The sequence below is a fragment of the Amblyomma mixtum genome, chromosome 3 (assembly GCF_055824585.1).
Source record: "Amblyomma mixtum isolate Tamu chromosome 3, ASM5582458v1, whole genome shotgun sequence".
NCBI classification, from domain to species: Eukaryota; Metazoa; Arthropoda; class Arachnida; order Ixodida; family Ixodidae; genus Amblyomma; species Amblyomma mixtum.
The window spans coordinates 308,147,810-308,170,513 of NC_143014.1; the positions used below are offsets into that span (position 1 = coordinate 308,147,810).

General features: G+C 48.7%; 2 protein-coding genes across 2 annotated transcripts in view; both read left to right on the forward strand.

The window, feature by feature from the left end:
• Positions 1 to 2,649, forward strand: part of LOC149355544 (uncharacterized) — a 38,680-nt gene extending 36,031 nt beyond the window's left edge. Inside the window, exon 7 of the mRNA XM_089585155.1 lies at positions 2,341 to 2,649. Coding sequence (XP_089441281.1) covers positions 2,341 to 2,649 — 309 coding nt within the window. The remainder of the gene's footprint in view (positions 1 to 2,340) is intronic.
• LOC149355543 (valine--tRNA ligase, mitochondrial-like) overlaps positions 1 to 22,704 on the forward strand; it is a 402,426-nt gene that overhangs the window by 94,341 nt on the left and 285,381 nt on the right. The gene's annotated exons all lie outside the window — the stretch shown is intronic.

Consider the following 22,704-nt stretch of genomic DNA (forward strand, 5'->3'; position numbering starts at 1 on the left):
TAAGAAATCCCCTGTGTCCTTTGGTTTCTGTGGCTGTTGGCTTCTTTCATATTTATAACGAGCCCCTCATTCCCCTTCTCTTGTTTGCTTAATTGCTTAGAGAGGGCCTCGGTTCTGGCAGCCTTGATGCCATAGGAAGCATAAGAGGGTCCTCACACAGCTTGCACCCTCGCCGTTCGATGACGTTCTACGTCACATCAGCGGTAACTCAAGACGTGCTACGTCCGCCGCTTAAGAACTTGGGTGGCGCTGATGAACACTCTCAAGGTTAGGTTATTTGGAAACATAAATGCCACCGAAAGCAGAAGATCTGACAGCCGTCGCCGTAGCTCAAGCGGTAGAGCACCGGACGCGTAATTCGGAGGTCGTGGGTTCGGATCCCACCGGCGGCATGTGGTTGTTTTTTCTTCTGCTTTTCTAATCAATTAACTTTAAGCAATAACATATTCAGTAATGTTCTAAATGGAACAACAGCAAAAAATAAATAAATAAATTAAGAAATCCCCTGTGTCCTTTGGTTTCTGTGGCTGTTGGCTTCTTTCACACACGCGCACACACACGCACGCGCGCACACACACACACACACACACACACACATATATTATAATTATATTATAATTTCAAAATTTGCTTCCCAAGCAGTTCAATGATCAGGAAGTTGCCAGGAGGGAGTAAGAGTTTTCTCTTCCCAGCATCTTGTGGTGTAGCACCGTTATCCCGGATCTGTTTGGTCCATTAAATGCATATTGTGTTAAAGGATGTGCACTTAATTTCACACGGTGGTAGATTCGCTTTTGAGTGCAGGGCGCTTGGTGATGAACCGGACTTTCCCTGATAAGTTGTTGGTCATTAAGAGGGTCGAGACTTTTGCTGATGTCTCTTTTCTAAAAGCGCCAGGGCTATTTTGACTGATTCCCGCTTATTTTCCACTTCTTGCGTATTCATTTTCCTTTGAAGCCCAGCTGTGGCATTCACTCACTTTTCAAGCCTCCACAGGCCTCGGTCTTTCATATCCGCCTTGGATACTTTCTGACCTCGAAAACTGCTACGCCTTTCCCGAGAACCTCCACACTGAAAGCTAGCGTTCTGAAACAGCAAACCATGCTGCCTTTGTCTCTGATTTCGTTACTTGTGATGAAGCTCCCACCGCTGTTAAAGCAAACCCAGCCACCTGTTTCTGCTTTGGAACTTTATAAATCATAAGCATTTATAGCGCAGGTTTTGTAATATTCATTTTTGCACGCACTACTGACGCAATGGCTAGTATACAGGTTCATTGCAGATGATGCAACAGGAAAGGCGGGTTAGCTGCCATCATGCAGCCAGTGCCTCTGCATTTGGGTCCCCAACCAATTGGCACACACTGTACCTGGTGGGCACTTACAGAATATGGGCCTAGCGCGTGCATGTGCTGGGTAATTGGCTGTGTCTGTAAGGTCGAAGTGAATCATTGCTTTGTGCACTTCTATGAGAGTCGCTGGCTGCGCACCTTCACTAATGAAGCACCAGCGGTGCCACTTGTTGGTCAGTTTGAGCCTGTTGCCTGTAAAAAAAGATTAAACGCCCACTTAGTGACTATTACCTTTCTTTCCTGGGGCAAAGTGATACGCATAGCTGCATGCAAATGCACGAAGGCGCCCACTCCTAAACTCTCGGCAGAGTGTGCATTCAGGAGCGTAAGGACTTTCACGTGGATAGCCTTCTTATCTGTCATTTGGTCAACACAGATGTTTTTACCTGTGAAACATTCAGGGATGATGACCCATTTAGCTGTAGAGTTCTGTGTAGAGCTATAGGAGTAAAAAAAATTGTGGTCTTCTTACCCACATTCATGAAGAAAATGCCGTAGAATTTAGAAATTGGCCCAACCCCAAATATTCTAAAAAGACTCCTCAAATTTTGGGAGTAGGCCCACCCCAGAAAATGGATTAAGGTGGATTAGTGGGTATATTAAAGTAAGTTAGTGGCTGGATTAAGGTGAACATTAGGTTGGATTAGTATAATCCCATATAATAAACCAATGGAAGACACTAAATCATTCTAGTCCTCAGATTTTCAAATTCGGCAGTGCTGATGATGTGACCCTCTCGACCAAATGGGCAGTTTCGTTACGGAGAAACCAGGGCCTTTTGCAAGATGACAAAGTCAATGCCATTGCATTAATAATGGGCACAGTACTGATCCTTAGCGGAGGAGCTCAGCGCTCCAGTGGGGCTGTGTATTGCTGACTTGTGCTATTAAGCTATTGGAAAAAAGATTGAAGACACATGGAACAGTGCGTCGAAAAGGAACATACTTGACAAGTATCCTCTCCCATTCCCTTTTCTCTTGGTGATTCAGGAGCAGCCTGTGATGGGCCACCGAAAAGATGCGGCACCAGAGCCCGAAATAGAGCCTGGTGAGAAGCAGTCGGTGAATTTTCCCTCCATGAGCGTACGTAAGGAGAACCTGAAGTCCTCATGGAACCCACTTCGGCTGCCTTGCGAAATTCTTCAAAAACAGTTGCCCGTCATCAATGGCCTGATGGCGGCCAACGTCTTCCGTTCGGACCGCGATATGAGCCAGGAGAAAGCACCAACCACAAATGCGCGGGGCGGAAAGCGCCGGAAGCCCCAGCCACTGGCAACATTTAATCCATGGAAGAAGTGAGCCTAGGGGCTGTCGGAGCGGTGCACGTCGAAATCTTTAACTGGCTCGGGTTTTGCATCGCTGATTGCACCCCGTAAAAGATTCTTTTCGGCTACATCGCTGGTATACGCTGTAATTTGATGCGTGAGATGTCCTTTCGTGGTTCCTTTTTGTTCATATAAGGTTGGTTGGTTGGTTTATGGGGTTTAACGTCCCAAAGCGACTAAGGCTATGAGAGACGCCGTAGTGGAGGGCTCCGGAAATTTCGACCACCTGGGGTTCTTTAACGTGCACTGACATCGCACAGTACACGGGCCTCGAATTTCTCCTCCAAATAAATTCAGCCGCCGCGACCGGGATCGAACCCGCGTCTTTCGGGCCAGCAGCCGAGCACCATAGCCACTGAGCCACTGCGGCGGCTGTTCATATAAGGCTTGAGTGAACAACTTGCTTGTTTAGATCACAGCTATTAGAAATATTCATTGTCTGCCACTATGAAGAGTCGAAACAAGCGAAATACGCAGCAATGGTTCTGGTGGCGCATTGCGCTTACTCTGGGAAAATGACTTGTCCGCCATGAAAGGAGTGGTAGTGTACCCAGAGTAAGCGCAAATGCTCCACCAGAACCATTGCTGCATATTCCGCTTGTTTCGGCTTTTCGTAGTGGCAGTCGATGAATATTTTTTATGGCTGCGATCTATGCAAGCAAGTACTCCACTCAAGCATTATATGAACAAAAAGGAACCACGAAATGCCAGCAGTGTAGCCGAAAAGAACCTCTTACAAGATACCTTTAGCAATGCAACACCCGAGCCAGTTAAAAACTACTTCACAAATTGGACAGGGTTAATTGGAGAGACATGAGAGAGGCGTTTGCCCTGCAGTAGGCGTAATCAGGCTGATGATGATGATGATAACTTGTAGCGCATCTTATTTGTACTTGTAGCGCATCATTGTGTGTTACTGGATCTGTTGTGTTCTGTTGTTTAACTTGAACATCATGCATAGACCACTAGGGCTAGATTAGCTTGACATCTTCAAAAATAAATGTACAGGCGCGGACAAAAGTAAACGGAGCACGCAACTGTCTTTGAATATTTTTCACGCGTCATCTAATCGAAATTTCCAGCAGTGGTACGTGCATGCTGGTAGCGGAGGTTGGTGGGCTTTCTTGTAGACCAACAATGCTTCTTCATTTGCATTGGAGGAGGCGTGATTGCACTTCGAACAGAATAGCGTGCTCCGTTTACTTATGGCCGCGCCTGTACACGTAGCAATGTGCTTAACTGGTGAACTATCAGGAATTTCATAACTAATGACTTCAACGGCATATCTGTTGTTTTGTGTCTAGTAATGCCACCATCACAGTCATCAGCCGCAAGACTACGACCTCATCAAGTGATCAAATTATGTCTGCCCCACTCTAGCGCTGGTCACCTGATAGCAGCTTCTAAAATATAATCTGTAATATTGTGCTAGATTTGCCATCTGTGATATTGTGTTCGATTTGCTATCTGTACCACATATAGTGAAAAAATTTGTGCAAAAATGTCCTGCACAATGTACAAAATGTGCTATGCATGCCAGTGTCATTCTTGCGCACAAGGGTTCCATGCTTCATTATAGTGAGGGCAGCGCAACACAGGAAGTATTTCTACAGGACTTGGTACACTGTTGAGATTGTTACTGCAAGGCAGCCTATCTTGCAAAGCCTGCTGTGCTTTCCTCCTTTATTTTTTGTTGGCATGGGTCAGAAATTGCTTTTAAAAAAAAGTGTTCTTAGGTAGAGCCACATGTTGCCTACTAGCCAACAAGAAGCCTGATGCAAGAAAAATGTGAAGGAGTCCACTTGATTATGATTCAACATGCCCATATAGTTGACGAATAAAAACACAATCATTATAATTGCCTCTGGTCATTGTTGTTTTGAGTACCGTGTTGCAAATTTGGGATACAAGAATGAAAAGGTAGTAAAACGTCATTAATTTGGAAGTCCAGATGATTTGGACTGCCAGCACTGTTGCGGCCTAGGCACATGTAAGTATATGGCTTCTGATTCTCGTTAATTAGGGACATTGGTTAGGTCATACCGGTTAGTTAGGGCGGGCTCCGGCGGGGAGGTCTCGTCGAAGTGTGATCGGATAAGCCAGATACCGCCCAAACAGCATTCTGCAAGCCAGAATATGATGTTTAAATGTTGCATATGCACCTCTGATGTGTGCGCAATGGCAGGCTCCATCCCAATCGGAGTAACCCGTTCCTGACTAATGGTGTGGCCACGTAGTTTCTGGTTTTCTTCTGTGAGCTTCGCGCCATTCCGCATCAGCCAGCTGGCCTAGGGCTCCGAGGTTTCCATGGGTAGCCTATAAGCCAGCTGAACACAGCTTTGTATTCGTATGCTGATTGGCGCGTTTTGCTGACCACCTTTTAGAAGGCGTCTCGTCATTTCAGCGCCAACGTCAGCCGGATGGGTCAGCCGGATGTGCCGACGCCCCTTCGCTCTTTGCCGCGCATCTGCTAATAGAGCGCGCTGGCATGCAGTTTTTTCCATTTCGGCCACCGCTCGCGTGCTCCGTATTACTTTTGGGGCACCTGTACATGAACCATAAGCAAACGGCCAAGTCTTGTGTGGATAAGCATTCGGACATGAAAAAGAAATCCTTCCGCTAAAACTTAATCTCCTTAACTTGCATACAAAATGGTAATCACAAAATGAACAAGGGAGGGGAAAACCTCAGGTTGCTTGAGCCAACGTTTCGACAAGGGGACTTGTCTTCGTCTGGGCAAAGCGTTCATCATTGGCAGGGATTAAATAGGGCCTTCGCTCCGAGGAGGAAGGCCCCGGGGGTGGGGAAGGAAAGTGGTGTGAGAAGGGATGCGTGTCAGGAAGGGGAGGGAGGTGAATCTTGATTCGTTAAGCTGCAATAGTGGAAAAACATATATCCCGGGGGTGTAATGAACAAAGCTTTTGAAGGGGCTGCGACGGGGGGGAGGCGCTGGGTGAACCTGTAAAACTCGGATAAGAGGAAGACAAGTCCCCTTGTCGAAACGTTGGCTCAAGCAACCTGAGGTTTTCCCCTCCCTACAGAAAATACAGAGAAGCATTCCTAATCCACAAATTTAAAACACTGCAACCAACAGGGATTAACATGTCCAGAGGAAACCTGGAATCTCTCAGGTACATTCCAGGGTTAGCATAATTTTAAATTAACAAATGTCTTGCACATGCTCAGACCATTTGCTAGCATCCCCAGGATTCCGGCCCATGCGCCTCGGAAAACCGGTCGCGCCATCTCGCGACAGCCGGCGGCGCGGCGGCGCGTAACTGAATGGCGATGAAAAATAAAAAATCAATATCTCATCACGCATAACAGTTACAAGCGAGCTCTGACCCTGAGGGGTTAAATACCTCATAAAGTTTCTTTTAGTAAAGTTTCATCACTGTGGCTTAAATATTGCGTTTACCCTGCGCGATGAGATATGGTCGCATGATGCCTATGACGAGGTCGCGAAAAAAACCCCACTTGTCCTCACTTGATCACTCAGCGCTGCCATGATTTACAATATATTGGACTGCTCTAGGAGCTTTAGGTAGCGAAATGTCCCATCTTTTAATAGATATAAAGTATTTTACATTTGAAAGAGGCTGAATTTTTCCCTGGCTATTTTTCTATTCATCATGCATCCTCAGCATCGGCAAGAAACGTGTGGCGCCCTCTCTTGGTGCGTTTGGTTAGGCGCACGTCTACGCTTTTTTTGCTTGCTTTAAGGAGATCAAGTCATGCCTTGTGAATGCGCGCTTTTATTAAAAGTGTCCCCATCGGATGTAGGCACACAAACATGGGCCGCTACAAGAAAGTGCTCGCCATGTATGGGTATCATAGAGGATTATAAGCAAACTCCGGAGCTTTACAGACACATTTACTATTGCAAACGCATACAGTGGCTACTTGAGGATGAGTGATAGTGGAAATGCGTGCGCATTAACTATACAAAGCCACGAAACTTAGGTATTAGCGCATTAATCGCTACATCTTAAAGCTCAATAGCGTTCAGCTCTTCGAAAGTTTAGGCGATGCGGTCAAAATGCAGCAGGGATGCGTTGAAATCAGTGTACCTCTGTAGTCTCTTTATTGAATATAAAGCTATTTCTGTAAGGGTACAAGCCCAATCAAGCCGAATTCGTTTGGCTTCTTGCTGTACTCCTGTCATCTGTACATATATAGATGCCCATAAGCTTGTACGTTGCAAGTACTGCAGGATTCTATGCAAGAAACCTGGTGCTCCGTTTCGTGCCTGTTTCACTAACTGATTGTGCGCATTAGGCAATTTGTCCAATGTAACAATTCGTAGTGTGGTAATTCACAGCATTTCTTTTAGGTTGTTAAAGTGCCTCCAGTTATTCGATCATTCACCGTCGCTAAGGGCTTTGCCATTGCCGTAATTTCTGCTAATTTCCGCGTTCATGTCAAAAGTGTGTGCAAACTATGAAGCGATAACGAAGAGTTCATAGAACGGCATGTTGTGAGCTATTCTGACAAATCTGCCATTTGCTGTGCAGGAAGCTACGCCTTTTCCCAAAGCTGCAACCCAGAGGCAAATCCAATTAAAATTTTATGACTATAATTTGCATTTATTTGAGAAGTAAACGCCAGCCAAATAAGTTCTTGTAGGATAACACGACGTTTCAAAGCCGGCTCTGTTTCTGCTTTAAGGCGGCAGCTGGGCGCTCCATCCGGGCCACTTGCGCAATGCGTCGCTCGCGCTGTCCAGTAGCGACAGGACGCTACGTGCACGCGGCCTAGAATATGCAGTCAATTTACGCGCGTTGTAAATGTGTACAACAATGCTTAGGCACTAGCTTGCGAGCGGCGCGAACTTGATACTTTTTTGCATTTTGTGAATTGTGTACAAAGCTTCCCCGTCTTTTCTGCCGGTCGCTTTCCTCCGTACTTTTCCTCGCTATCCTCTCCCTGTGACTTCCCCGGCTCTGAATTCCGTGAATTCCTCCGGCTGTAGCTCTCGTGCTTCCTTTTTGTATTTTTTGTGAGTAAACGATTACTACTACTTCTTGAAGGTGCGACTGCGGGCGCGTTGCGGAGCCTTTTTTAAGCCCACATAAGGTCGACCGCAGGGTCACGGAGCTTAAACCGTGGATGTAGGAAAAAGGAGTGGTTCCCAGAAAACATTCAACATTCTCCTCCGTCATGACTCAAGTAGAAGGCTTCTGCGCAGTTTGGTTCGGTTTCCACCACAATAGTGCCGTCAAAGTCACCCCTGTGGTGGCATGGCTGGGAAGTACGGCCACGCGATTCTGTTCATTTGCTTGACATAAGCTTTGTGCTGCTTCACTCTTTCCGTCATATTGTTGGTGTCCCCAGCCTAAGCCTCGTTTACATGAACCGGACTGCGGTAGATCGAATCGGGGGGTCAAGTTGTGTAAGGTCAGCTCGACTCGACGATTGCGTGTTTACACGAACTAGATTTTAGCGAGTCGAGACCGGTTCAACTGCAGCGACACCAAGCGTCGAGCAGCGCAGCGGGTGAGGGCAGTGGCAGCCTCCAAGATTGCGGCACGGCACCGCTGTCTCGCAGGCGCGATGGCGCAAGCGTAAAAACAGGATCGTAATTTATGCTCTCCACTCCCGCTAACCCGACTCTTCGTTTCTATCCGGTTTACGTGCTATCTTCCGTTGGGATTGAGCGAGTACCCCCCCTGCAGCGGAGTTGACTGGACTCACTTCCTCGACTCCCGGAATCGACTGTGCGGTGTTTACATGAAACCAGTAACCGGTTTTCAACTGAATTCCTCAACTAAACCCCTTCAAGTAAACGCCGCTCTAGACACCATGCACTCGAGCAGGGTTTTTGCGTACCACGCCTTGCATCTTTTCTGTAGGACGACGGGTCTTCGGGACAGGGGAGGAGGCTCCTGATAATGATGTCCGGCTGGTACCCAGTTTCCACCGCTTCCTTTCCGCGAATGCTGGCCAAGGTTTTGCTGACGCCTTTTACGTACGGATTGCATACGCGTTTTTGCTCCTGGCGTGTACTTAGCCTACGCGTAGAATTGTTTTCGTTGCGTTTTTTCCCATAAGGATGTTTTCTTTTGTTGACAAGTTTTAATGGTGCAAGGGCCGCCTTGCACCAAAGAGAGCCATGGAACAGTGTTTTCTTCTACATAAGGTTAGGTGAAAGACATTTTTCGAGTCAATTCACCTCAGAGAAACCACGAAAAAATTTGTATGTATTGGAAAGCTATAGGTACCCGGGGGGCACTGGGAATCGAACAACCGAACCGCCCGCGAACCGCATGCTCAAAGCACTGCTATCGCTGATTTTAAAATAAATAAGGAAGAATTGGGCATCGCTTTCAACCTAAACTTGCTTGAATTTCACGCTACCCTTCCGACACAACTCTTTGACAATATGTTCCTCTCAGAAAGGCTATGACAACGCGACACAAGATTCGCAGAATTAAATGGATGACGAACACAGGGAGAAAAGGGCGTTATTTTCAAGAGGTACGTAGGTGACCGGTTGCGGGGGTAAGGGGGAGGAGAGAGCAAAGGGCAGTAGGGAGAGGGTGCTGTCTCCTGCTGTACCTTTCCGTGCGCCTTTCTTATTTTCCCCTTTTACTTTTCCTCGAGCCGTGGACCGCAGGCCGAGCTTTCTTCTAAAGTGCGCTGTTTTTTTTTACTTCCAACGCTGAAGAACGACAAAGCTGGCGCGTCTGCCAAACCGGTCCTGAAAGGTCTCATGCATGAACGCATCCTTGCCGGCTCACGTAAAAAAAAAAAAAAACCTTACAGCTGCTAATGTGCCACTCCTGACTGAAGCGGTCAAACATTTCCCAAAAATCCCATCAGTTTTTGGAGAGAATCAGTTGCATTCTCTGACGTCCTGGTTACGCAGGACTGCCACCAGCTTTGTGAAGAGAGCAGTGCAAGGCACAAAGAGTGGCACAAAAATAAATTTTGGTCAATTTGTCGTGGCTACGGCAAATGCGAATTAGGTGTGTTAGCACTGCGGTTTCGATATTCGAATCCACTGATCACGGCTGCAAGTTGATGCAGAAGATACCCAAAGCACAGCGCGAGAGACGGGTAGTTTAGGACACGGGATGTTCGGCTGCGGTGATGTAAGAGCGAGTGCTGTGCTGCTGAGGTGTGTCGTATTACGTGTCATGTCGATCTGCTACTGTTTTCCATATGGTTTGAACATGGTTCATGTACATAGAACAAAAGGTGGTCATGTAGTGGTCTGATGCAATGGCTAGCAAAACTAATCTAGTCGCGCCGTCCGGATTCGCAACCCACTCAGTCCGTAAGGTATTTTCTTTTAGTTAATTTTATTTAAGGTCAAGAAAACTCCAGACATACAGACGGACCTAGGCGAACACTAAGAAGCCTCACCACCGGGTAAAAAAAAAAAAAACTTTGATCGCATCAGGTCGCTGTTGTTCCACTGCCATGTGGAGCAAGACCTTTCTGCGGCCACGTAATTGGTGGAAGCTTCGAAAACCACGTGTCCTCAGCCTGTGTGTCAAGAGACCAGCCGTATTGCGTTTATCTTTTCTTTTCTCACCCAGCGTGTTCAAGGCGGGCTGGCTGTGCGGCTGCCCTCCGTGCTCCCTTTGTTGGCGTGCAAGAAAAGGAAAAGTCGGGTCGCGGCTAACAGGGCTCTGTGCCTTCTTCGTGCGACTTCGAGCGATGATTTGTCAAAAATTACTGCAAGTATACACATCACATAAGACATGACTAAACGTCCCATAAGCGGCACAGAACTTTTTCGAGACAACGGGACAAGATTTTGCTGCGATAATCAGAGAGCGGAGCCCTAAAAGCCTGACAGTTGCTATCATTAACAACATGGTCGGGAAGGTATCTAAACTGTGAAGGATGAGGTAAATGGGCATAGATAGGACGAGATAAGCTCACGAGCCTGGACAGTGGTTAGATGGAGAGTGAACTGAACAAATAATGGAACTTAAGAAGTTTGACAGCCACGAAAAAATACATTTGCGTTGAGGAGCCAGAAATTGAGGCAGCTTCGTTATTGCGTTTAGTAAACGTCCTACATAACGCTAATTGTTTTTTGTGTTTACGAAAGTAAATTTTTAGCTCAAATTTTTTTGTCTGAAACTAATTTCTGCACGCCAGAAACGGTTTCAGAATCAGCCGGGGCATTGTCATATCGGCTAACAAGAAACATGTGTCATAAGCTTCAATCTCAGTTACAGCACGAACACCTTAAGACACAAGCCTAGTGTACATGAGCATAAAGCGTGGAATAGGAGACTTTAGCGCTGCACCCAGCTTCTCCCCCTGGGACGGTCCGCCTTGCCATGGTAAAGGGGCTTTTGCTCTGAAGATAAGCTGACGCACAGAGTTTTGCTTAGGGCCTATAGCCATCATGCAGTATACTTACGAGCTTACTTCATTTTTTGGTTTGCCTGCGCGATGTCTCATAAAAGCCCTATCGCAATTGGCAGATCACGCCGTGCGCTTTCCATGCTGGAAGAATGTGCTGATCGCACTTTCAAGATTATGCTAAGAGCGGCGTCGACTGCTCACTTCCAGAAGGTGAGCGCGCACGCTTCATTCAGAAAGCGCTTGGCAGCGCTACAATGCAGTAGCGCAAGAGCGCAATGAAGTGTTTTTTCTTTTTCATATTTAGCGAGCATTCCATGAAAACTCGAAAAAAGGGCCACGTACGTTGCTACAAAAAACTGGATCGGTTCTTTCGTAACGCCCCTGTACAACTTAACAAAATGCATGTTCCCTTACAGTAAACGTTAAAATTATGTATAATTGATCTTAAATAAGTAACTAATTAAGCGAAAATAAGAGATACTCTGAGGAGCGCCACACAGTGAGCAAAAACATGTCGTTGGTTTCACCTAGCTACGCAGCAACCCCTTTTTTTTTAATCTTTGGTTCAAGTTCCGTGAAACACCCTGAATAGATTTGGCCTGCAATTGCGTCTATCTGGAATGAGGCAGGGGCCCTTGTGCTTGCCTCGTCCTTTGGAATAATGACACACGCACCATATGGCGCCTCTTGGAAAGCGATTGGGTGCTTTATTTCGTTGCTAAGGCGTTTCACTAAAAAACCTAGGGTTCCGTGTTTTCAGTATTTCTTTTTTTTTCCATTTGGGGGTTATATGGTGTTTATTTTTTCTCTTTGGTTCGATGATTTTCGCTTTCTACTTTCAATGCCGGAGAGAAACCGGCGTTTATCGGGATAGGTGTTGTAAAGCGGCTGTATAGTTACTGGAGAAAATATAACGCACCTGCATTTTTTTATTAAACACATACCAAGCACCCTACCCAATGAATTAATGCCCAAACGAGTAAAAATAAAAGAGAAATGCTATGACAGCAACGGAACGCTGTACGACGTAAGGTTATTCAAAATTTTGGCGCGAATGTAGTTGGGAATATTGCCACCGCATTGAGCCTTTGCCAGTGATGGCATCACTTGGATTGTCTGTACTGTATGTAGTACATACACACGCAAATACTTGGAACGACGAACGCACGGCGCCGGATTTTCTCGTAATGGAACTATAAGGCTTTAAAGAGTATAAAATGTTATATTTACACGTAGTGAAAAAAAAATGGACACGTACATTGAGAGATTTGTCAGCCATCGGAGGAATGCGGTCAGAAAGCACACGTTTTACGTTTGCGCTTGACGGGGGGACGGCAAGAAAATCAAGAGATGGTTTTAACAAGACCGGCCGTACTTTACAGCGCGCTCTCCATAAGCTGTGAAAGCAAACGTCAGCAGATGTAATTTTGAACAGCGATTATTCTGAGATCCTTCTTTCAAAAACGGGTGGTCTGCAGAGCTCACAGCAGGCTAAAATAATCCATTAAAGACTTCTTTGTCATCAATTCCTGCTCTATGGACGGGTCCACAACTTGCACTTGATGCCATAAGTCATCGCTATCAAGTGAGTTTTCGCGGAAGCTGCGTATTGTGGGGTTACTGGCACGGTTCGGACCCCGAACTCAGGGCCAACGCCACTCCGCTAGCTCGACCACACCTGTGGCCGCGAAGAACAACACCTCCGAGGAATAAGCCCGCAGGCAATAGCTTTAATTGGGATCTCCCAATGTCTTTCCTCGGTCGCGCGCAGGCAGCAGCGGCAGGCAACAGGCACAGGACACAGGCACAGGAGACAGGCACAGAGCAGTTCAGGTCACCTGGGCCGCCGCTGGTGTTGCGTCCGCTCTCTCTCAAGGCTCGCTGTCCACCCTCCATCAGACTGTCCCGTGCGCGCGGCCCGCGCGGCCGCCGAAACCGAGAGGGTGGGTAAGGAGGGCTGCCCACGTGACGACGCGTAGTCGCGGGCGCCTCCCCTCCGCTCCCTCCACCGCCCCGCCTAGTCGGGGGCCATGTCGGGGGGGCCGCCAGAGGAAGAGCCGCGGTAGGCCACGAGAGAGAGAAGGGTGCATCCGGCGGGCGAGGGGCAACGTGGATCCCCACAGTATATATTTCTCGCGGACTTCATAGCTTCTCGAGTAGCGAATATATCGGTCTTCGCACCAAACGCTGACCATTCAGGAAGGTATTGACCAGTGAAGGTGCAGGCTAGATGAACCAGGATTGAGTACACGCGGCAGACAAGTGCCTCCTCTGATTTCAATGATTTTATTGCTGTGTTTATTGCTTCGATGTTCTATACCACGTGATTACACTTCACAAAAACTATATATACAGTCATGTCTTCGGGGATAGCGAGTACTGCTAGCAGGCTCTCGAGCTTTTCACCTTTTGTTTGATTGCTCTCCAGAAACCAAGAACATGAATGAACGCTAAAAAAAAGTACCAGCTCTCAGGGGAACCACAGTGGCAAGTTGCCAAACTGGCAATGAGAGAGACGTGCAGGCAATGTGAAAATCCCGCCGTATTCCCCTGGAGCCTGTAAGCACTGCTGAGCGGAAAGAGCAGAAGATTTTGTCGGGTGGGGAGCTTGTCCTGGGTACTCTCGTGTCCTGTTGCGTTCCTCGTTACAGGAAACTTATGCCTGACCTACACACTTGAAAACCGTCACGCTGGTAAAGAGAAGACAAAGGAACGCGACAACAGAATTTGGTTTCGATTGAAAGGAATGGTGCCAAGGACAGTTCAGTGCGGTTGTATTCCGGGTGAACTAGAGAAAAAAAAGTAGAGTACATTTCTTCACTTGAAACTGGCATTCTTTTCTTCAAGGACGGCTGAAAATCAGTGTTTATTGGTTTTCCAGGTATCAAAATGCCGCGGGGGTCATTTTTCGGAGTTTAACGGAGTTTAACGGATACCGAAAACACGGCATCTCTACTTGTAACAGGGTTAGTTGGTGCGATTGCAATGTTAGAACTACGCTCACTTCAATAAACCGGCCTACACGCATTCGTGTACTACCAGTACGTGTGGGTCTTTGTTCTGTACAGTCCAGCCAGCGCAGCTCTAACGCAATATGTTTCCTCTTTCCGACTTTCTCACGGGAGCCAGATCGTTTTCAGCTTAACTTCCACACTTTCACGCAGCTGCTGCGCGGCTTCTAGAACGGATATTATAAAACGTTCCGCTGACAAACCACTTGCCCGAGTGCCTGGCATACCGAAGTTTACCAAACAAGAACCGATGCTGCAAGCAGTACAGCGACGGCGTACGCCGAACGGGCGCCGAAAAAGGGCATGCACCTCCATGTTCTTGGTGCTGGCTGGCTCCCCCTCTGAAGCCGACGGAAGTAATTTCGAGCCGTGAAGAAAAGAGGTTGGGTGTTCTGAAGGGCAACTCGAACCGCGAAAAGTTCTGGGAACCTGATAGAGCTTCAAGCCATAAAGAAAAGAGTCGCCGAGAGCCCCGCTGTCCTCCGAATGTCGTAAACCGGACCCCGCTTCCTACGCGTGCGCGAGCGCCCGTGCGTTCCGGTGGTTGTCCGGTGACGTCTCCTATAGTGCGCATGCTTATACCGGTTCTGTGGTATTCCAAGAGCGCCCACCTTGAGCGCGTACGCCAAAGAAGGTCCCTTGGAGCACACTTTCAGCATATCGAGTGCCCTCAACAATTTTTCAACCGAACATTCTCGTTCGAAAAATGAGGGGGGGAGATGTCCCTTTTTCAATATAAGACAGAAGTTGTGGAAAGGATGTGAGGAGCGGGTCGGGACAGGTACTTGTCAAGAGAACGCATCATGGTAACCTTTCGGCAACTTCTTTTTACACTATCTCGATGGCTGGAGGCGTGCGTCGAGGCTTCAGGTTCCGGCATATTAGGGAGCAGCCCCCCTCACGTTCTTCCAAGAACGATACAATGGAGGGCTACTGACTCATCCCCCTTCGCGCTAACCCCTTGAGCCAGCCGAGCAGGAAGTGGAAACGCGGTCTGTGAACGAGGGTTCTTGGTTTGAAGAGACCTTCATGTAAATAAGCTTTCCTGCAATTCTACAAGTTGTCCATTTACTTCAGACACAATGAATGCCGGCACGTCGAGAGTATGCTAGGGTGCGTCAGCGGATATCAAGGCCGCCAAGCGACCCACAGTGAAAGCGGGTATCTTCCACGGAGCTGCCTTCGTTGTCTGCATTCTCAGTGCACGCTCTGCGACGTATTAACATCGACAGCTGTTGAGTGCATGTTTCTTGGTTGTGCATCGTCGGTGTTGGCGTTGACGTCTGAGAGGTACGAGCACAGTTACATCATGAGTGAAAGAATAGTGAGGCCATGCGTATTGAAAGGAATATGAAAATAAATGCCAATAAGAAATACGAATTTCATCACCTGAAATCTCGCGTTCTACAGTGGTAATCACGTCCTGTGATTTTTGTGTTCTACTCTGAGCGTTTTCTTTTTGTTTTTGATATAGTGACATTGGAGCCTCGACGCTTTGTCGTCGCCAGATGATCTCTGGAGAAACGGAAAGTTTGCTACATTCGACTGGTTTCTAGCCACACTAGGCGAGAACACGCGGTTTTTGAAGCTTTCACCAATTACATGGCCGCTGAAAGGTCTCGTCCGTTCACAATGGTTTGTTTTATTTGATACTGCACACAAGCCATAATAACACAGTGCACGCACGTTTCATGAGAAGGAACGAAGCAAAGGCTCTAGGAAAAGCCTTTCAGCGTGCCGCATTTTTCAGTAAGTGAGCATACGAGAACCACGGCCACTCGGTGATGCGGTTCCATCGAGCGGCCGTTTTTTTATCAACCGCCACTTCCACAAACTGGTAAAACAACAGCCAGCTGACGGGGTCGCATTTTTTGGTGCGGCACTATAAGGCTTGAATTCTCGATTTCGACGTGGTCTGTCTGTATGTCTGAAGCCTGCTTCACCTGAAATAAAATAATCGAAAATGTTTTACGGCCGCGAGTGGGTTTCGAACCCGGGCCAGCGCGAACAGATCAATTTTAGACAACTACATCGCCGCAACCGAGCATCCCGCATCCTAAACTGCCAGTCTCTTGCGCTGTGTTTTGGATATCATTTCTTCAACAGCATCCGTGCGCAATGGATCCGAACACCGCAACCTCAGTGAAAACCGAAGTGCGGGCGCACCTGCGCATGTGGAGTAACCGCGCTAAATCGTCCGAAATTTATTTTTGTGCAACTCTTCGTACCACGCCATGACCACGCGCTCTGCTTTTAACAAAGCTGGTGGAAGTCCTTAAGCTGGTGGAAGGCATTAAAGAATGTAACTGATCCTCTGCAAAAGCTCTGATGTCATTTTTGGGAGATTTCTTTCGCGCATGGAGTGCCCCTTCGCCAGGACTGACAAATTACGGGTTGTGTTTTTTTTTTTTATGACAGCCTAGAGACAAGAGTGCGTTCATGTATGAGACCTTTCCGGGCCGTTTTCGCAGAGGCGCTGACTCCGTCCTGTTTCACTGTAGGGAGCAGAAAAACAGCGCACTCCAGAAGCAACCACGGTCTGCGCTCTACGACTAGAGGAAAAGTAAAAGGGGGAAAAAAGAGAGGAAGCAAAGGCACAACAGGAGACCCCCCTACTGTCATTTTCTCTCCCGCCCCCTTACCACCCACGACCGATCCCCCGTTGCAAAATAACCGTTCTTAAAAAATAACACCAATTTCTCCCTACCTATGCAACAGCTCACATGAGTCACATCATCCTTCGCCCTTAAAGGGGCACCGCGATGATTTCCTCGGTACCAGTTAATATCATTAAATAGATTCGCCATGCTTTCCAGAGACCAGAGCAAAAAGAATTATTGAAATCGGAGCACGCAAGCGAAAGTTATTCCACTCTGAAAATTCAAAATGAAAAGCTCAGGCGAAAACGCATTTCACTCGCCCATTTCACTCACCCAGTACTGAGATTGGGCGCTACCAATCAGAACCCCGCCTAGCGCACACGCAGCGGAAGCGTGCATGCAGTTGTTGCTTTGTCGGGGCTGTAGACAGCCGCGCATTTTGGCGGCGTCTTCCCCCCGTGTACGCGGCGCAGTAGTCAGGGCAGGGGTGACTAATAACAAAGGAAGCTCCCCGAAGTTTCTTTTTTAGTCGGACTGGAAGGCTGTCGGCAGTAGCCCCCGTCCTCCCCAAACTCGACTCCCTCCTGTCCGGCCTTTCTCTTCACAATTTTGGGCAAGGTGTGTCGAGTGGCTTTTTTTTTCGCTGCCGTCCTGGTAAGGTCACGGCCGGTCTCGACGCGCGCGCTTTCTGGTTTGAGCCAACGTTTTTTGAACAGCGCTGGCCGCCACGAAGGTTTGAAGCGGAATGGAAAGTGTCGCCCCTAGCTGTATTCTTGTTAGTTTTCGTTCGCTTTTCCTGCTTTTTTCCAGTTTTTGTGGTATTCGAAAAGCTTTCAGTACTCAGAGACATAATATTTTGGATCCATTTCACAAGTATGAAGGAACAATATGCAAACTGGACGCCCAACCAATGAGAAAGGCAGCGCCCTATCTAGATGCCACCTGATTTCCGCTGCCGCAAATGGCCGCCGCGTTGCGACACCATCGGCTCGAAACAAGCATTTCTAGCGAAGATTAAAATATCAAATATTATGATTTCGGTGATCTCATTGCGCGTTCAAGACTCACAATGTCCCTTACTCTGCATACAAAGAATAAAGACCCCATGCTTTATCTACGTCGCAGGGCACCTTTAATGATACTACACCTCCCCCTTCTTCATCAGTTCCCTGCTGGAAAAAGTTGTATGATGCAATAAACTCATACAGTTTGTCATACAAATATCATATACTTATCATACAAATCAGAGAAAATTATCATAGAAATGTCATACATTTCTGTAAAATCACACAGTCATCATAGAGATGTCACAGAATATCATACAAATTGTATGATATGTCATAAAAATTGCACGATATTCAATGATGAAGCCTCTATGAGGTTATTGCATCATAGACCTTTTTTTCAGTCGGGTTTGATGTTGCGAACAGTGCGTCTTGTTCTTGTAGCCTTTGTGGGAAGAACACTGCCAAAAAGTCATGTCCGATGGGTACAGTGAAATGCAAGCAAGTTTTGATTAAGACGAAGTCAGCGAAACCTTGGCCAGTATTCTCAAAAAGGAAGGGATGTAAACTACACACAAGCCGGCCATCATTATCGGACGCCTCCTCCACCGTCCCAAAGACAGTCATCCTAAAGAAAAGGCCTAAGGCGTGGTATGTAATACCTTGCTTCAAGTGCTTGGTGTCGTAGGCTGTGAAATATGGGGGTAAGGTGAAGCAGCACAATGCTTACGTCAAACAAATGAACGTAGAGCGAAGCGCGGTGGCCTAGCCCTTCGAGGCGTCTGTCAACTGGACTGTCTTCAACAGAACCATTGTGCTCGAGTCCGAGCCAGACTTGCGCAGAACGAAAATAGTCGGCCTTGCCGGTGACGCCGCAGTGCGATTTTCGCACAGTGCTTTCACATGCAACGGGCACCCAGCGAATTTGGTCGGAGGGACACGCAAGGTCGATGTTTGCATAGGCAACCCACGATTAAACTCGACAGAAAGGCTGCACGGAATGTGTTAACGATGTTATGGCCAGCGTGTTTTAAATGCAAGGCAATATTTCGTATGTTGTGATTAGAATAAACAGTTTTGATTACGCCGCGGGAACAGCTCCCACGTGACACCATGCCGAGACGGCGCGTGACGTGATGTCACGTGGGAGCTGTTGCCGCGGCCAACGTTACCGCGGCGGTCTCGACACGCGCGCCTCGAGACCGGCCGTGGCCGCGGCAACAGCTCCCACGTGACACGCGCCGTCTCGGCGCTGCCCATTGGTCAGTCGCAGAGCGAACACACCGACGCTGCGACTGAATTCCAACCGGACGGAACTTGGTCGCAGGCCGTCTGCGGCTGCACCGACGGCCCTCCCCAGTCACAGCGTCGCAGGCGAGAATCGCATGCATGTGAAACGGCCCTAAGTCATGGCACAGTTAATTTTTTGTGTGTGTGTGTGTGTGATGGAACACAGTAAAACACCGGGACACCGGTTTTTGCGCTGTTCCATCACAAATGCAAATGAGTAACCAACATGCCCAACCTGCTGCCATGGCTGATTTAAAAGTCGCGGGGAATGTTAATCGTTCCCTGGAAATGGCTCCCTCTTCTTAACCCGCGTTTGTGGGCTTAAAAAGAACCGGCAACTCCCCTGCAGTCCCTCCTTGAAGAAGTAGTAGTAGTAGTAGTGGTGGTTTGCCAGAGGCAACAACAACTGACAAAAATACAAAAACGAAATTAAAAAATGTTGCCGGCCGCGGTGATTGCTATCTAATACCTTTGCCCTGCAGTGGGTGTAGTCAGGCTGATGATGATGATGATGACCTCAAACATTGGAGCTGCGCCGGTGGAATTAAAGGCAAAGGGAGAGAATAGCGAGAAGTACGTAGCGAAGCGACAGAGAAAAAAGGCAGGGGTAGCTTTGCACAACATATGCAAAATGAAAAAAAAAAATATTGTCGTGTCCGGTCGCTGTGTTCAATGCAGCGAAAGACGCACACGGTACTTTAAGACTTCGTTTATTTAAAGCCGATGAGGGTGCGACCAGCGTCGACCGAGGCAGGAGCCGAACTGGCCGCCCGAAGAAAGGAGGGAGCGGAGAAGCGTCCACGGGAGGGAGTGGCTTCCCAAAACAGGAGGAGGATGCGGGGGCGCACCATGGGGGGGCATCTGGCGACAGCGTGCGACGAGGGGCAAGTGGTCGTTAGGAGGAGGATGCGAGTGGTCGTTAGGAGGAGGATGCGAGTGGTCGTTAGGAGGAGGATGCGGGGGCGCACACACACAAAAGCAATAAGGGGACACAACACTTCCTTCCCCCTTAGAAAGTTGCCTGGTATCGTGCAGGGGGTCGGCGCTCACGCGTGGAGGCGCGCTGGCTTTGTGCGCTCGGGGGAGAAACACTTGTAGGCTGGCTGTTGTTCGCTGTGTCTCCTAGGTCTGTCCTGGGCGAAGTCTCTTCTTCCGGGAAGAGGTGCCAGGCTATGTGGGAAGATGGTGCACGTGTTCTCTCCGCTGGCGGACAGCTCTCAGACGGCGTCGTAAATCTACGCAGCTGGTTGAGATGTCGGCGTGCTACTGTGCCATGTATGTTGACGAGCCAAGAGCGCAGGCCTATGCGTCTGACAATTGTAGCTTCCTCCCAGCGTGGCTTTTTCAGAAACTGTCGGGCGAGGACGCGCTGCCCCTCATTAAGCGTGCCGCAGCGCGGAATTGCTTTTTCTTCCCGGAACGTCTCTGCCTTTGGCTCGGGGAGGATGGCTGTGAGCTGGGTTCGCATTTCACGCTCGAACATCATTTTCGAGGGGGTCTCGCCTGTTGTGCTCTGAACCGTCGTGTGCTGCTTGAAGAGAAAGCGCGCAAGGCGGCGCTGCAGCGAGCCTGTCTGATCTCTTTCAAGGGCGCGTTTTAGCTCGGCTACGTAGCGCTCGGCTTGTCCGTTTGTCGCTGGGTGGTAGGGGGCCGATGTAACTGAGGAGATCCCGTTGTCGCGATAAAACTTGAGAATCTCCGCAGACACAAACGGTGTTCCGTTGTCCGACACTACCTTGCGCGGCAGGCCGAACGTTGCAAATAGTGATCGGAGGTTGTCAATGACTGCTGCCGAAGTCGTCTGTCCCATTTGCCTTATCTCAAGCCACTTTGTGTAGGCATCTACGACCACAAGGAAAGTGCAGCCCTCAATTGGTCCTGCAAAATCAATGTGCAGTGTGTGCCATGGTGTGTCTGGCTTTTCCCATTCTGGGACAGGAGCTTTCGGCGGGGCGCTCCGGCTGCTCTGGCAAGGCTTGCATTCTCGCACCACTGTTTCGATGTCGTTGTCAATGCCAGGCCACCACATGTAGCTTCTGGCACACTTTTTCATTGCAACGATGCCCCGATGTCCGGCGTGGATGAGAGACATAGCTTGTGCGCGTAGTTCTCTCGGCATCACAACTCGGGACCCAAATATGATGCAGCCGCGATGGGTGCTCAACTCTGTAGCTCGCCTGCGTTAAGCGTCGAAGTTGTCCCCTTTGAGTTTATGCACGTTGCCTTGTTGAACAGCTGTGTAAACTAGCCGGAGAGCTGCGCACTTCTGCGTAGATGCTGCAACTCTGCCTGCTGTAAGCGGAGGTTCTGGCAGTGCTTCGAACATCAGAACGTCTCCTGGTGGAAATGGTTCGTCAACAGTTGCGTCTAGTGGCAGACGGCTTAGCGCATCGGCGTTTTGATGTTTACTCCCATTGCGGTAGACCAGAGCGTAGTCGTACGCTGAGAGTTTGATGCACCAACGTGTCATTCGCGGAGACAAAGTTGGTGGCATAGGCCTTTGTGGTCCCAGAATGCCCAATAGCGGTCGGTGATCGGTTATAAAGGTCACCTTCCGGCCGGCAATGTACTGGTGAAAATGTGTCGCCGCGTAGACGATGGCTAGCCCTTCTTTGTCAAGTTGCGCGTAGTTGCGTTCTGCTTGCGACAACGTACGTGAGGCGAAGGCGATGGGAGCTTCCCTTCCTTGCTCGTCAGTTTGCGATAGAACCGCGCCGACTCCGTACGGTGATGCGTCGCAAGCCAAAAGCAGAGGCTTCCTTTCGTCGTAGTGGCGGAGGACTGTACATCTTCGAATCAGGTCTTTCAGGGCATCGAATGACCGCTGATGGCGTGGCGACCATGTCCATGTCACATCTTTCCGAAGGAGTTGGTATAAGTCGTTGGCCACGGTAGCTCTTTGTTCCAAGAACCGGTCGTAGAACGTCAAGAGTCCGAGAAAAGCCTGTAGCTCCTGCTTGTTTGTTGGAGCTCGTGCTTCTGTGATCGCTCGCACTTTGTCCTCGGTAGGGTGAATGCCTTCCGCATTAATTCGGTGTCCCAGAAATTGCACCTCTGGCACCGCAAAACAGCACTTCGATTTGCTTATGCACAAATTAGCGTTTGCTAGCCTTTCGAGAACGAGCTCTAGGCGCACTGCATGCTCTTCAGTGGAAGTGCCACTGATGATGACATCGTCAAGGTAGACACAAACTCCTGGGATGCTCTGAAGCACTGTCTCCATGAATTTTGGAAATATGGCCGGGGCTGCAGCTACGCCAAAAGGCAGTCGCTTGACTTTGTACTAGCCTTTCAGTGTGTTAATTGCCAATAATTCAGCAGTTGACTCGCTCACCTTCAGCTGCTGATACGCCTGGGTGAGGTCCAATGTGCTGAAGACTCTTGCGCCACGTAGTACACTGAATACTTCTTCAGGTGTCGGTAGCGGGTAAGAGGGCGCTTTAGTCGCAAGATTGACGGTGCTCCGGTAGTCTCCGCAGAGGCGTATGGTTCCGTTCTTCTTGCGAACTACGACAAGTGGTGTGGCCCATTCTGAATGCTGCGTCGGCTCGATGACACCTTGCTGCTCCAGTTTGTCCAACTCTTTTTCAATTGAATCTCGGAGAGCAAACGGCACCGGCCTGGCCTTCAGAAATTTGGGTTGCGCGTTGTCCAACAACTCCAGTGTGACCGGGGGCCCTTCGTTTCCTGGAATCTCTTCCGAGAATACTCTTTCGTATTTCTCTTGCAGTTGCTCAACCATGTTCTGGCTCGGCGTCTGGTGTATGCCGCATATCATCACGCCTAGTGGAGAAAA